The sequence below is a fragment of the Poecilia formosa genome, unplaced genomic scaffold (genome assembly GCF_000485575.1).
Source record: "Poecilia formosa unplaced genomic scaffold, Poecilia_formosa-5.1.2 Scaffold2, whole genome shotgun sequence".
Taxonomy (NCBI): Eukaryota; Metazoa; Chordata; class Actinopteri; order Cyprinodontiformes; family Poeciliidae; genus Poecilia; species Poecilia formosa.
In genome coordinates, this window is record NW_006799941.1 from 4594606 (window position 1) to 4610520 (window position 15915).

A 15915-nucleotide genomic window follows, 5' to 3' on the forward strand; every position below is an offset into this window, starting at 1 on the left:
AGCACTAATAAGGGGCGATCATTGCAAACATTCATGGAATTCATGGAATGCATACAATCCAGTAATGAAACATCTCAAAAAGGCAGTGAAAAAAATCACAAGTTAAACATATAGCTGAAAATTATTTTGGAATGAATATACTTAAAATAAAAGATCAAGTCATGCGATTCTTGAAAAACAATTTTTCTTGAAATAATCAATTTTTTCTGTTAATTTCCTGTCCACACTCCAGTCCACTTGGTGGCGGTAATGCACCTACATAGTTGGTCTTCCAACCGCGACAAAGCACCTTAAGAAGAAGAATGAAGAAAAAGAACAAGAAAACGAAGAATAAGATCAAGATGAAAGCAAGAGTAACTCGTCTATCTACCAGTAGGGGCGCTGTTGAACAGTGTTGACTGACTGATCATATGACCACTGCCTATGTGTCCCAGTTCCCTTCCTTCCCCCTCTGTTGCTGCTACTGCTGCTGCTGGAAAACGCCACATCTGACAGGGAGGGAGAGAAAGAAAACCACCACAGGGGAGCGTGATCGGCGACATCAAGATGCTGGCGCTAATAAATCGGCTTTTGGACTGGTTCAGGTCCCTGTTTTGGAAGGAAGAGATGGAGCTGACACTGGTCGGCCTGCAGTACTCTGGAAAAACAACATTTGTAAACGTGATCGCTGTAAGTCCTCAGCGGCTATTACTACTAGCTACTTTTGCTAGGTTAATGCTAATACCATTAGCCTTTTTAATGGGAGGTTAGTCACCCAGATTGGGCAGGGACTAACTGAAACTCGGTGTTTTTTTCTTTGGCTTTACAGCTGTCGCTCCGTTGCCTATGTGAAATCAGTAAAAAACACACCTGTGGTAGCCACGCTGTTGGTGTTTTGTCAACACGTCTGCTAACTAGTTTGCAGCTTTTCGGCTCTTGTTAACTCTGTTATTACTGTACATCTTCCCAGTCGTTTGTGGTTTTTGTCACCTTCGAGGTGTGGGAAATTTACAGAGGTGTTTAGAAATTTTCTGTCATCAGGAAGTTGACAAAAACATGTCGACTGTTGCAAGAATTGCACACAAACAGGATGGATCTCACAGTCATGTGAAGACTTCTAGACTAAGTGTTACTGTTGTAACAAGTCAGCAAGAGCGACGTGTGGTTGTCATTCACACCATGAGACTGTGAATCAAATAAATGCCACAGTTTCATGAGCTTCCATTAATCGGATGAATATGCGGAATTTTGTGAAAACAACAACATAACAGCTTGTCATTTCTTTGTTATGCCTATATTGATTCAGTTTAACTTTCTATGTTGCACAAATATGTTTAGTTATTAACAGGACCAAAACAAATGGAAATATTTCGATATACTTGTGTTACAGTTTTCTTTTGCATGTTTGAGAAAGCCTCTCTTATGCAACTTTTGCAGAGATTTCTCAAATATTGGTTGCAGCTAATGTTGTCTAACCCCTAACTTTTTTATCATAATTGGCAACTCGGTAAAAAAAAAAAAAAAAAGGAACCCCACCCAAAACAGATTTTCTTAAGTATCTTCATACAGACTTATATTTTAAAACTAGTATAAGGGTCAGCACCCTTTCGGTTTGTTTTTGTATAACTTAAAAACCAAAGAAGCACAAACGCACAGTTCTATATAAGGAGCTGCATGTATGTTTGAAACCTGGCATTTGATTGTATGCTGCATTTCTGCTCAGATGTTTAATTTGGAGAAGTTAAAGGAATGATTGTCCTCTTGATATTCCAGGTGAGAAACTGAGATTTCTCATCAAACCCTACTTCTAAATTCAAGATGGCAGCCTTGCAAATGAAACTTATTGATGGCTTCTGTAAAGAAAAAATCAAAATTAAATCTTCTTATTTGTGCCTATTAGATTTCATTATCATTTCTTGAATGTGTTTCTGCAGTGTTTCAAAGTAAATAACAGATAAGTACAGTTTTACCTGGTCAATAAAATGAAAAATAACTACAAAGCTACATTTTATAACACCGTTCTGTTTTACTTATGAGACCAATACTGATATGTCAAAAAAATGACTAAAATTATTTGTTGATAGAAATATATCTTGCATCCCTAGCTATTACCTGATCACTGATCATATGAAAAGGCAAATCCCACTGGTTTTTGAAATTGGATTTGGTACACGGATTGTTTGATTTCAATACTAGCAATTTGATTTCAGAGGACAATGAATCATTAGCGTAACGTCCAGTTGCACCTGTTCCTTCTTCTGGGTCACTTTAGTGTTGTATTTTTCTCAGTGCTACCTTTTTTAGATGTTTCTTGAGCAGCTCATCAGTACCTTGTTGCCTCGTTTATTTCTCCATCAGTTTTGTCTGTGGAGCAATTAAATCTTACTTTACACAATGAAAAGGATTTTTATTTGGAGCGTCATTGCACATTGTGATGATGGAATAGAGAGAGTGGTTAGTAAAGTATGTTAACTGTGTTATCTCAGTATTTGATTTGTTTACCCCTTATCACATTAATGATTTTATAATTGCTTCCCCTAGTAGAAAAAAAGCAAAACAGGAAATTTCTAAACAGAATTAACTAGTGAAATTCAGCAAATTAAAAAAGAAGGTTTTATTTGAAAAGGCAAATGGTTAGCTAAACTGTAGACTTAAAATTTAGATGAGGAAGCCAAAAGATGGCAGGATGTGTTAGATACTGATCAGTCTTTCTGCATTTGCTCATTATCAGTAACTGCTAAGCCTTCATAACCAACATGCTAACCCCACACCTCCCTCTTGTCTTGTAGTTGTAACTTCTCGTCAGCACTGCTGATATTATTAGGAACTTAAATCATTCTTTTTTTCAGTAAATCCACAGCAAGACAACTCATTATCTTCTACTAGCTAGCATGCTGTTGGCAAACATGAAATTGGCTTGCAAATTATTAGGTTGGGCTTTATTGTCCAGGATTGTGTACATAAACAAGGACTTTGACATTTGGTTTTCACACCCAGTGCACAGACATTAAGTATAAATGTTAGAAGAAATAAAATGAGGGATAAAAGAAATGGTGTGTATGTTCAACCAGTTTTTTTGTGTAAAGAACAAGAATAAAAGGAAAGCAGGTTGTGGAGGGTCAGATATGCTTATTTTGTTCACAGTAGAGGAGCTGACTAATCAAGCTGTATGAGGCAGCCTGTATGGATGCCCAGAAGGGTCAACAAAGTGCAAATCCCACAACGTGACAACAAATGCCACAACAGAAGATATGCTTAAAAGGAAATTTTACCAACTTAGAATGACTTCTGTTGTGGCTTTTGTTGTTGTGCTGTGAATTTTGCATTTTGTTGACCCTTCTGAGTCACCGTATGCATAGGGGAAGAAGTTTCTGTCTTGTGTGGTTTTGGTTTTTGCAAATAGCACTTTGTAAACATCGATGGGAAGATAAATGTCTAAACATTGCATCAACATAATCTGTCATTTTAAGAGTGTAGATGTTTTATTTTGAATGCTATCTCTAATGGTGTTATCTGCTGTTGGCTAGCATTCTTTTAGCAGCTTGTAAGGTTCTACTTGTATGGCAGCCAATGTGAGCATGATGAGGTTTAGAATAAGATTTTGGGGTCTGTAGCAACATGCTAATCTTAGCTAATGTTGGCTAATATTAGCATGTCTTTTTTTTCTGATTACATTTTAACAAACATTAGTTCTAGATTCCTGTTGCATTTTGGCCTCAGCTCTTCAATTAAAATGTTTATTAGGTTACTGCTGGGTTGTATGCACCAAGTGAGAGACACCATTATGATTTCTTTGGGGTTTTTCTGACTAATGACTAATTCTCGTTTTTCTGTAGAAAATACCAAATAGTGGCCATCTAACCTTTTTTTTTTTAATCTTTGTTCTGATGTTTTAGAAAAAAATCAAACATTTGAAAACAAACTTGAGGAACTGATGTTGTAATATATTCAGTCATTTTAGCCATTTGTTGGTCAGATTATTAACACTGCCAATTATTTGCAACTGAAAATAGGTTATTGTTGACCTCAGATACACAGAAAACTCTTCAAAATAAGGAACTAAGAATGCTTGTTGCCTAAAGCTGCAACCATCACCAGTATCTTAAGACATATAAGTGAACACCAAAGATTTGCAAATTGATTTTTTTTATTTACCTGTACTTAAATAACTTTGCAGTTTGCATTGTACTCTACCGATTGTTAGAAGGGAAATTTGTTTGGCAGTTGAGCGTGACTCTGTTCCCTCCTTTATGTGTAAAGGCTTAAAAAAACCCGGCCCATGTAGCCAGTGACGCATAGTTTTGATTTCATGAATGGCTGTGGTGGGGGTGGCTTCTCCTCCTCTCAGTCATAAGACTGCTGAGCCACTTGGCTTCATCAGGTGACTCCGGGAAGTCATGTGCTGCGGACTCTGTGTATCAAAGCTGCATATGCACTCTTACTTTGCAAAGTAATCAAAGTTTAGGGAGAATAAAACAATTTGAACATAAAGTAGCTCACAGTAGTCAGTTGTTTCCGCCTACAGGAATTCAGGGGAACATTTTCTGTTCTCACATCTTCATTTGTTTTTCAAGAGGAAATGTTGACACACGTTGCATTGGATTGCGAAGAGTTTCACCTTCCTACAACAGTTTAACTTTTCCTGCAGAGAAGAAACAGCTATCTTCAGAAACTTGTACTAGCTGATGTAATTTCAAAAGCAAACACCCTTATCCCAATTATAGTTTGGGTTTATTTTAAGACGAGTCATATGTTATGTTACCCATATGACTTGTCATTTGTAAAGAGTCCTTTTAAGTTTCTAGAAGTTATGTTTTCATATATTAGCACTTGACTCCTTTTTTATTTTGTGGTAACTTTAACAGCGTAAACTTACAAAATGTCCAGGTGAAATCGTTGCTACTGGTGCATCTCCATAAGTTAGACTGTTTTCAAGTTTATTTATTTCAGTTATTTAAATTATCGAGGGAAATTCATACATATTTCTTCATAGTGATGCATTTCAGTGATTTACTTTTTGTCCGTTTGATACTTATGGTTTACAATTAATAAAACCAAAAATTCAGTTTCTCTGGAAATCACAATGTGGCATAAGTTTATAAAAATAAATTTTCATGCGGAAATGCTTTGACCTACATAATCATGAGAAAAACTACACTCTTCAGAAAGAGGGTGAGCCGCAAAATGTCATCGCTGAAGAAGCTGACGTTATATCCAGGTATACAAAAAGAGAGTGGAAGGAAAAATAATGCTTGTGTAAGCAAATGGGAAGACAGGACAGCAACCTGGGCTGCTTTACCACCCCAGCAGAGCCACAGGCTGGTTACCTTTATGGTGTTATGCATTCATGCAGTAATTTATGCAAAGGATACTGTAGAAAACATGAGCATATCTTTGGCAAGGGGTATGAGAAATCCTTTATTTTTCTTTGGTTTGTAATATTCAATTGCTCTAAGAAAGTATATTTTGGGTTTTCATTATCTGTAGGCCATAATCATGCAAATTGAGTTAAATAAAACCTTGAAATTTATTGGTCTGTGTCTGTAATAAATATTTCTGAAGTTGGTTTCAATTTATGATGTGAAGTACTTAAAATTTCTCATTTATTGGGATGCTGACGCTAAAGTGTGTTTGTTTTAATCACTCCACTAAAATTGTGGTTCTCATAGCTTTTGATTTTCTCATGACATTTGATAGGAAAGCTCAAAAATGACCATTTTCAATAAACATTTGTGAAGATGTGTAGCATGTGCAGAAACGGTGAACCAAGGAAGAAGCATAAAGAATTAATTTCACCTTCGTGTTTTTCCAGTCTGGTCATTTCAGTGAAGACATGATCCCTACAGTCGGCTTCAACATGAGGAAAGTCACTAAAGGAAATGTCACCATCAAGGTTCAGCTTTATTTCATCTATTGTTAACAGTCACTTCACTTCTAAATGTTTAAAATATTTTGTGGAAAAACTACAGTTCCCCCCCAAATGAAGAAGTGAATATCCAGTTGCTTTGCTGTTCTTTCTGCAGATCTGGGACATAGGAGGGCAGCCCAGGTTCAGGAGCATGTGGGAGAGGTACTGCCGGGGAGTTAATGCTATTGTGTGAGTATCCAAACCGTTTCTCTGGTTTTATTTAAATTAGGGACAGCTTGAGTGACACGAAAGTGTTACTTTCTTGCTAATGATGACTAAAGCAGTTTTTTTTTTCTTTTTTTTTTCATACGTACGAAACTGAAGGTACATGGTTGACGCTGCAGATCGAGAAAAGGTGGAGGCCTCCAGGAATGAGCTTCATAACTTATTAGACAAACCTCAGTTGCAAGGAATTCCTGTAAGTGTCTCCCTGCAAGCACTTTTGCAGATGTGTGTAATTTCCATACCGGTTACGGAAAACTTTGTGGCTTCCTTTAGATTAATCCCTGCAGTTTCACTCTGCAGTAGTAATGTTGTGTTTCTTCTTTCTCTGTTTAGGTTTTGGTTCTTGGCAACAAAAGGGATCTCCCCAATGCTTTAGATGAAAAGCAGCTCATTGAGAAAATGTGGGTATGAGTGATGCAAAACAAAACGTGCCAACGTCTGAAATTGATTCAGCTGAAAACCTGCAGATTAGAGCAGTTTAACTGTGTTTAAAACTTTGACCAATTATGAATGTAATGTAATTTTTTTTTAAGTCCTGCAGCATTTCAAACATTTTTGTCCTGCTGACAGGTCTTGCCTAAGTTCCTCATCCACATTTCTTTTAAACTGCAGCCATTATCGTTTGTGCATTACTGGCTCCATCTAGTGTCAAGTTCAGAATATGCATGCATCTCCCAGACGGCGAATAAACTGGGGAGAGGATGTGTTGTCATGTATGTTCACACCCTTGTTTCCATTTGCAGGAACCTTGCAGCTATTCAGGACAGAGAGATATGCTGCTACTCCATTTCCTGCAAAGAGAAAGACAACATTGGCAAGTTGCACTTAATTTTTGTAGTGTTGTTCTATTGAAGCATTATGCTTACAGGTATTTAGACTGCACAGTTTTATTTCCACCTGTAGTTGAAGTTAAAATTTGGATTTCTGAAGAATATTAAAAAGTCATAAAGCAATTTTATCCACAGATACAGGTCTTCCAGAGAAATAGGTCTTCAGTTAAATTTAGTTCCTTAATATGCCCGTCATTTCTTCTGTTAACCTTTTCATATTTTTTTTAAGTTTTGTTAGTGAGGAATTCGTTTGATAAATGTGTTGTGGTGCTGCATTTAGTAAGTGGATGCTGTGACACTCGCCCTTTCACCTGTAGGAGGATTCTGCTTCAGCAACAGCATTTTTGTAGTTTTATTAAGCATTTATACTCAAAAGGTTTTGTTGTGGTATTCAGAATTATATATTAGTTGTTTATAAAAACAAAGTTGTTTTTTGTAATTGATGGTGAGCCTCAGATTGATGTAATGGGGGACTGTAAAATGTCTTTAATTTAACTTATTAAAATTTGTAGGAACCCTATAAAACTTCGGCAGCAGTCTGGTAGATGACATGTGTGCTGCAGTTCTGACCAGTATTTAAAATGTACACTGATGATGCAGCAGCTGAAAGTATAATTTTCATAGATGTAGTCAATAAGCTTTTTTCTTGTCAAGCTTTAACTGTTCCACAGTAATGTGCGCTGAGGACACAGTCTAGACCAGAGGAGTTCAAGTCCAGGCCTTGAAGCCTGGTGTCCTGCAACTTCTGTCCCCATCCACATGGACATGATTTTAGGTGGATCTGCAAAAATGTTTTTGTTGTTTAGGCTGCATGTCAGCACAGATTTGACGTCTTGGAAGACCAGAAATGATCATTTTTGAATCCATATTCCAGAGTGGAAAATTTTCAGAACCACTGCGAGCCTGTTCTTTTTTCTGTTTTCTTTTTTAAATGATAATGCTGAAGCTCCATCTCCATCTCTCTTGATCCCCCATGTGTCACTTTCACAAATGTCATTGTGATTTTTTTTGTGTTTCTCCAGCAGTGTTAGAGCGCCACCGATTGGTCCAGAATATCAACTACTTCAATTTTTTTTTGTTTTGTTTTGCACGTTGCAGTGTGGATGCACATTTTTCTTAATTGTTTGCAAAAATATACCATACTCGTTTCATGTTCACAGGGCCTTAGATGTGTCTCTGCTTCAGCACACCTTAATGAAATAATGAGATCATTAAAATGATGCTGAAGAACTAGATTGCTTTCTGAGGAGGAAATTCAGCTGTTTGATTCAGATGTGTTGGAATAGGAAGGTGCAGGACACTGGATTTGAAGACTCCTGGTCTAGACTCTTAATCTTTAAAAGTCTCTCTGCAGTTAGTTTTTCAAGCATCTATTTATTATCCTTAAAATAGATGCTCATGCTACGGTTGTAGTGGATGGAAAGGAAGTCGAATTATTGATACGCTATTATTCATTTGGCTCAAGCATTGAAGAAAAAAAGAGTTGCTGTTGTAGCTAAATATCAGGGGTAAACATGTAGGGGGAATGTTTGGACAAAATTATAATTGATTTAAGTTGAAATAACAGACAGAAGTATTTTTATTGATAGAGGCCTCATAAAAAAAGTAACCCAGTAAAAACAATACATTTTCAGACCTGAGAAACTTGATGCTTACAAAGAATGTGTGTAGTCTCCTTGATTGTTAGGCTGCTCACTCTGGTAGTGTGACCTGTGTTGTCTTTATCCCTCAATGTTCGGTTGTTCCTTCCCTTTAAAACAATATCCCAGTTGTTTCGTAATCCTGGTAAGGAAAGAAGAGATGTTCTCCTTCATACAGAGTGACTGCAGGAGTGCTCACTTCATCTGTTCATGCGTTCTCAGTAAGGGGCACAAATCCAGTCAGCATATTAAATTAAAGAGGCATTTTGTTGTCAGGAAATGAGCAGTTCTCAGAGAGATGCAGTGCTCTGAAGTTCCACCTCGTCTGAAATGCGTTTCTGTTTTAGAGCTGCGGCTCTGAAGGCTCTTATTCCATCAGAATTTTTTTTTAGACAATTAAAATGCCAGTTGTGATTTATTTGTCTTCCATATTTCCCAGATATTTAGGCTGTCTAGCTCTAATATGGTATATTTGAACTATGGTTTTTTTTTTTTACATCAATTCTTGCTTCTAAAACTGAGCCTGTGTCTTTCTCTCAATTGCAGATATCACACTTCAATGGCTCATCCAGCACTCGAAGTCTCGCAGGAGCTGAATACTGCATTTATTTTCTCTTCTGTATTTGCCATGTTGCTGTCATGTCACACTCTCACTACCGCGCAATGATGTACAGCCGCATTTTCACTTTATGTGCTGCCCTGTTCTGCTTGCTTCTTACCTTTTTTACCCCCAGCGATTCTTTCACAAACTCATAATGCACTACTTAAACTTCTGATTCGAGGTTTAAAGAAGGAAGTTAACATAATGCATCAAGTGAAGCTGTAATTTACAGAGGAAAAAGGAGACTGACTTTTCAGTTACCTTTTCTCTTGCAAGCATTATCCAGGGGGATGGCTACCGATAGTGGGTATAATAATGCACACTCTCACAGAAAGGTGTTTATTTTGTCCAACAGACCTCACACAATGGGAAATGTTCTTCACAGGCGGGTACTATGCCAGGATGTGGCTGATTTGGACCTCATTTCTATCGCGCTCTGTTCCTGTGAATGTCCTCCGATGACTGTCACTCTTCGCTTGGATCAGTGCGCGTCTTTTTCTTTTAGAAAATTCTGCATTCTTTGCATTCAATTTGAGCAGATCTGTACAAATATCTTGCTAGTATGATTTTTACCAATGTGGGATGTGTGTGTATGAATATATGATTCTATTTAAAGTCTGAATGTACCAAAAGTAAAGCTGTACAGGCTCGTGTGGTTCATGTTGGCCTCGGTATATAGTCTGATGATGTCTTCTGTGCTGCTGAGAGAGTGGCAGAAATTAAAGTGCCTTGTGCAGCGTCTCTCTCTCTCCTCTGAACAAAGCAGCATGTAAGGTAGAGCCACAACGACTCCACCTCAATGTGTTAGAAAATAAAAAGGCATGCTTTTTAATTTAAACCTGGTTGTGTTATTTGTATGCTTTGATTTGCTTTTAAAGCATAGTTTTAGTGTAATTTAACCTAAACTATTTGGATTTCGGATGACGAAACACTTGGCTTTTTATATCATTTAGGCTCTGTGTATCTACACAAGTGTTTTTAAATACTATAGTTGGAACATAATGCTCTGAAATAGTATTTGGTTTTTGCTTTTTGTTTTTTTTGTCAAAGTTGCATGTTTCAGATGATTACACAAAGGCTAATAGTTCATCAGAGACGTTCAGTGGAAACACAAGGGCAGTTTTCAAACAATGATTTCATTCAAGACTCAAGAAAGCTATCCAGAACCAACTTGAATGAATCAAGTTGAATAAATGATCACTTCCCCTTGTTTAATCATGAGACCAGAGCAATCAAACATAGTTGTGCTTTTGTAAAGCACAATTCAGTTTCATCAGCCTAAGGTGTTTTAGGCTTGATTAATAAATCGTCTTAAATGGAACCTGTCTGAGAACATGAAGTATGCTAGCATGTCTCCAAAAGCATCATTAAGTCATCTACATGGTCATAAAAAAAATCAAGAATATCAATAGCATTTTTTTTTTGCCACATGGGAAAAATATTCCAATAAAAAGTGTTTGTGGGCCATGTTGAGAAAGCGATATATTTACTACCTGTTGCTCGTTATCTCGTCTCCCCAGGTCCGTTAATGTCGGGTGTAAAAGTGAAACTATAAAGACAGCAATCGCTGTTCAACTTCAACAATCAACCAGAATTTATTCAAACAATCAAATGGATAAAATCACACCAACAGCTCAACATAATCATCAGAAACCAAAGCCACAAAGAAGAAATTAATCACCTTAGAAAAATACAAAAAATACGAAGACGCGCCTTCGCCACTGTGTGTGGTTCAGACAGTTCCACCCCAGTGATCTGACCAGCTGTTTTAGCTCAATTACTTTTATATCTGTCTTATGAGTCTAACATACCATTTAGAGGGGGACTCAAAGAGCCCGAAATGACATGTTGCTGTTTGCATGCTAGCCACCATGCAGGTGTTTACCAAGGCCAAGGGATGAATTCATCGCTGTCTAAGCTATCCTCCCTGCGTACTTTCCCAGGGTACGAACAATAGATGTGTTCATTTTCATACAGAAACATTTTACTGAAGAAAGCGGGACCAAAGTTCATCAGCTATCTGTGTTTCTCATTTCAAACTGCCTCAAACTGGCTCTCCTGACGTCTCCTGTGACCCAGTGCATCAAACAGCAGATTTTGTTTATACATAAAAATTAGCAGACGTTTCATATAATATCTTCAAACTCTTATAAAACAGACATGACCAGTGTCAATACCAAAACTTCTGTTGCACTCAATATTTTCTGATTAGTTTTCAACTTCTTTGGTTATAATGAGCTAAAACATTTTCAGATGAATATATGATTTATAGACTCTTAAGAATATGATCTACTATAAAAAAAGTATTGATTAGGCTAATTTTAATCAAATCGGGATCATTATATCTAAGGAAAATTTTCTACTGATTAAGTTATATATTGATTAAACTATGAGTCTAAATCTAACCTAAATTGAGGCCTACTCAAAACAATCAGGATCAGTCTAATATTTCAACATGTGCTAAAGTTAAAGCTAGCATTAAAAGCAGCATAATTAAAGTAATATTTCCAGCAGCCACCAAATATGAGTTTGTTTTATTTAAAAAAATCTATGTTTTAGCCTGTTTAACAATAAACTACACATGCAATATTTTAGTAAGACAAGATATGTAGTCATTTTGGAGGAAAGATATTTGTAAATCATTTCAGGCCATAAACAAAAAAGGGTTTTGTAAGTTTGCCTTATATACAAAAAACATTCAGCTCTCCATGTTTTACTGTTTTTTTCCCAAGGTTTACTTGATTCCATGTTGTCTAGTCTCAGCAACAATTGGCTTTGGATCTAGACAAAAATAATTTGCTTTATTTATCCAAGTTTAATATATCAATTAAATGCAAGATTGGGGTGAACCTTTGGGTCCTTTTTAGAAACAATCGCTGGACATTTGTGGTCTTATATAATATGAAATTAGAAGGACAGCAGAAAGCATGATTATTTAAAGATTAATAATTTGTGTTGTTTCAAATATTTCACATTGTAAGACTGCCTGCTTCAGCTTGAATGTGTAACATTCGTCAATTTCAGTCTAGGGGCCGTGTTTCGGACATCTCTAACTAATATAAAGCATTGCAGGCCTCTCTTGGCTTAGTCAGGGTCAGTGTTTGTGATTCAGTAATTAAAAAAAAAAAGACAGTGGGCAAACAACTGCACTCACGGTAGAGATTTAAAACACAAACCACCACTGGCAAAAAGCACACAAAAGTCTCACATTTAGTTATCATTTATAAGTATAAGTGGATATGTATGAAAATGAATATATATTGTATATTTATTGTGAGTATAATGATTTATTCGTTTATTGGGTGGCCCATATACACAGTTTGTTTTTGACCATGCAGACTGACATAACAGTTAAGTGCACCATTTACTTTGCAAAATTGTCTAACGTTCAGTCCTAGATTTAAATGTAACCAAATAATGTTTCGGCTTCTGACAGTTTCACTCTTGTGGCTCATTTTTATTGGTGCGTTTCACCGGAGTGCCACGAAACTTAACAGGAGAATTGACAGCTCGTCATCAGCCAATCAGCAATAAGCCCGCCTTTCCAAATAAATAATGACGAGAACGATTAGCCAATCGCATCACCGGATTTGGGATGGGCTGGTTTGTTGACAGGAAGTGAGTGAGGAAGAATCTCCACCGTACGAGCCTCCGTGCCTGTAGTTTAGCCTGACAAACAGCGGTTTTCGTGTTCAGATATACCTCGGAGGTAATGAGGACTTGGATTATGTACTTTAAGACCGACCTGGGGCAAAGATGCAATGGAGGTCAATAGTAGTGGGTCTGGTGGTCCTGAGACTCTCTGTAAGCTGGGTTCTGTGGCTAGCCTTCGGGCTGGGACCTGAGATTAGCTCCGGGTTCAACTTCCACCTCGGTTTTAATTTGCACAAACTGGACTTGCTGTTCCGCGAGGAAAAGGAAGCCGACCCGAGCGCTGCCTCTTGGTCCCAAAGAATCCAGGATCACAGGTATGACGAGACGGCGACCACCTGCGCAAAGATCGGGGAGGATTCCCCCAGGAGGTCCTACCTGAACCTCTTCGATGGCAACAAGGATGAGTACGTCCGGAGGTATACGTCCTTCCCTGACACGCTGAGGGTGAAAATGAAAGACATGGCCAAAGAAATGTTCTACTTTGGATACGAGAACTACATGAAATATGCCTTTCCAGAGGACGAGCTGAATCCCATTGATTGTGAGGGGAGAGGTCCAGACGTGCTGAACCCGTGAGTCTCTCTCTGATCTGGCCGGTCCTGGTCCTTTAGTTATTTTAAATAAGCTGAGATTTCCAGTTGTAGTTTGTAGGCAAATCAGCTTAAAGTGCAGCAAATAAGCTGGCCCAGGAAACAAGCAGGTCATGGTTCAGATTCACACACAAGATTCATTGACTGATCCTGTGTTGACCAACTCGGGTCGTGTGAGTACACTGACCTGCATGTCTAAGATATTCCATACCTGACTCAAAGGCATGAATTACCTCAGCAGCTTCTCATTCCTTTATGTTGAAGTTTACAAATTTAAATCAGGTAGGTTAAGGCAGAAAAACTTGTTAGGCATGTAGATCAGAGTGTTGCATGGCTGGGAGACATTGAAAACATTTTAATCCAAAGCTCAACAGTACACAGGGCAGCTTTAATATATGTATTGTCTCTATTCTATTTAGCAAAATATACATTTTATCCTATATTATCAAAGTCCTAGCTACAGCAAATTTGTTCATTTTGACCACCCAGCGCCCTCCATATGGCAACCTAGAAAAAGACTTTCAGATGAAATATTTTAAACTTCATTACATTTTTTGTTAATTCTGTTTTAACAACCTAAATAAACAATATGGTGAATCTGGTTGCCTAACAGTTTCCAACCAGATTTGCTCTACAAATGCAGACAAGCAGAATGGAACTTCTCTTGTTGAACAATTGAATATTTTAAATTAAAAGGTAAAACAGACTGCCAGAGATTCAGGCAATGAAGTGGACAGGCTGTAGTAATTCTGAAAGCAAAAAAAAAAAAAAAGGCCATCAGGCCTTTCAACCTTTAATTGAGGAACCTTTTTTTTCTTTCTGAAACTGTTATTTGAGACAAACTGACAGGAAGTCTTCTTAAATCAATATAATTGAGTTTCACAAATTTCTGTTTTCAGACAAATTTAATTTTAAGCAGATAATTAATTGGTGTATGAACAGTGTTTTTGTTTAAAATGAAGCTCAAATTAATTGTAGTTATTTTTAAATACTGGAAAATAAATTGCAAAATTAGTTATATTTGAATTATATTTGTTTCAATTAAGAAAAGATTCCTTTACTGTCATTTAACTTCTATGAAAAGTACAGACTGTGTAGTACAAAATTAAAATAATCTACTAAATAAATCCATACATATAAGTTTTGTTTTGCACAAATGGGAGACTTTTAATGAACAGTTTTACAAAACTTCTCAATGTTATTTTTAACCAAATGTGAGTCAGATTACATTGGAGTGACATTAGAATGAAAGCAATATAGTTGCAGACGAGTTGCAGCTGAAATGAAGATAAAAAATACTAATCCGTTTTAATAACAAGATCCTTTTGTTTCCAAATCAGCTGCGTGTTTCCCAAGATGAAGCAAACTGTAACTTTGGAGACCTGATAAGACTGATTAGATGTCTTCCACTAACATTAGATTATGTGTAACCATCAAAACTGCTCAGCAAAAAGTACTTTCTGTTCTGTGGTGTCATAAGAAAGCTTTCCCACTTTTTCCTGTTTCTGTTGTAGGTCAAATATCAATATTAACGACGTCTTGGGGAACTATTCACTCACACTCATTGACACCTTAGACACCCTGCTGGTAAGTTAGCTTCCACTTGGGTTTTGTTTAACACAGAAAATCTCCTTGAGGACATGCTAGAGGTTTTGATCTTATAACTTCAGCAGAAAAGAAAAAAAATGAAAATACAAAACTAGAATATAAATCTGAACTCTTTCTGGTCTTTTTCCATAGAAAATGATCATTTTGCACACATTGCTAGTCACAAGTGGTATGTTTTACATCATGGTGGTTAACACTTCCTGTATAAGTTGTGGGTCGTCTGCTGCTCTCAAAATTACCCGTTTTTGAATTAGTTATGTGTTTGCTTGTTGTTTGGCTTTCCTTTCACCCAGCTGCAGCAGCATTCACAATCTTAAACAAACCAGAAAGATAACGCAGAATACGCTGTGGTTAAACTGGGTGTCTTGTTTCACCAGGTGCTTGGCAATGTGACAGAGTTCCAGAGAGCCGTCAAACTGGTTATAGATACCGTGTCTTTTGACAAGGACTCAACTGTGCAAGTCTTCGAGGCTAACATCAGGTACAAACGTTACCTTGGAAATGTCCAAAAACTCTCCAACTTGTGATCAACTTTAAAGTTTTCCTCTTACTTAAAGTTTTCTAGGTGCTCGCCAATACATGTTATAGAGCAATTATCTCAAATTATTACACATTTAGCATCTTATGAGTTGATTGGGTCATTCTTTTCTGTTCTGCTCAACATGTTTTGCCCAGTTTTTCTCTTAGTTCTTTATTTAATCTTTGAAGGATCCTTGGAAGCCTTATCTCAGCACACATTCTGCTGACTGACCCCAAGCACCCATTCGGGGAGGTGGGCTTCAGAGATTATGATAATGAACTTCTGCATCTGGCTCACGACCTGGCTGTGCGCTTGCTTCCTGCTTTTGAGAACACAAGCACGGGCATTCCTTACCCCAGG

General features: G+C 37.2%; 2 protein-coding genes and 1 long non-coding RNA gene across 3 annotated transcripts; all 3 read left to right on the top strand.

Moving 5' to 3' along the window:
- Positions 1-375: 375 nt before the first annotated feature.
- On the top strand, positions 376-10021 carry arl8ba (ADP-ribosylation factor-like 8Ba). Its single transcript, XM_007550854.2, has 7 exons — positions 376-669; positions 5792-5872; positions 6003-6076; positions 6212-6305; positions 6446-6513; positions 6856-6926; positions 9129-10021. The coding sequence occupies exons 1-7, from the start codon at positions 547-549 to the stop codon at positions 9176-9178; spliced, it is 561 nt and encodes a 186-aa protein (XP_007550916.1). The 5' UTR covers positions 376-546; the 3' UTR covers positions 9179-10021.
- LOC107836132 (uncharacterized) lies at positions 6933-8971 on the top strand. The gene is made up of 2 exons (XR_001661983.1): positions 6933-7367; positions 7597-8971. It is a non-coding gene; the product is annotated as an uncharacterized LOC107836132 (long non-coding RNA).
- Positions 10022-12705: 2684 nt separating the features above from the next.
- On the top strand, positions 12706-15915 carry edem1 (ER degradation enhancer, mannosidase alpha-like 1; the record flags this gene model as incomplete). The annotated part of the gene is made up of 4 exons (XM_007552550.2): positions 12706-13409; positions 14942-15014; positions 15413-15516; positions 15744-15915. Coding segments are annotated over exons 1-4 (819 nt in total), but the record flags the coding sequence as incomplete, so codon positions are not given.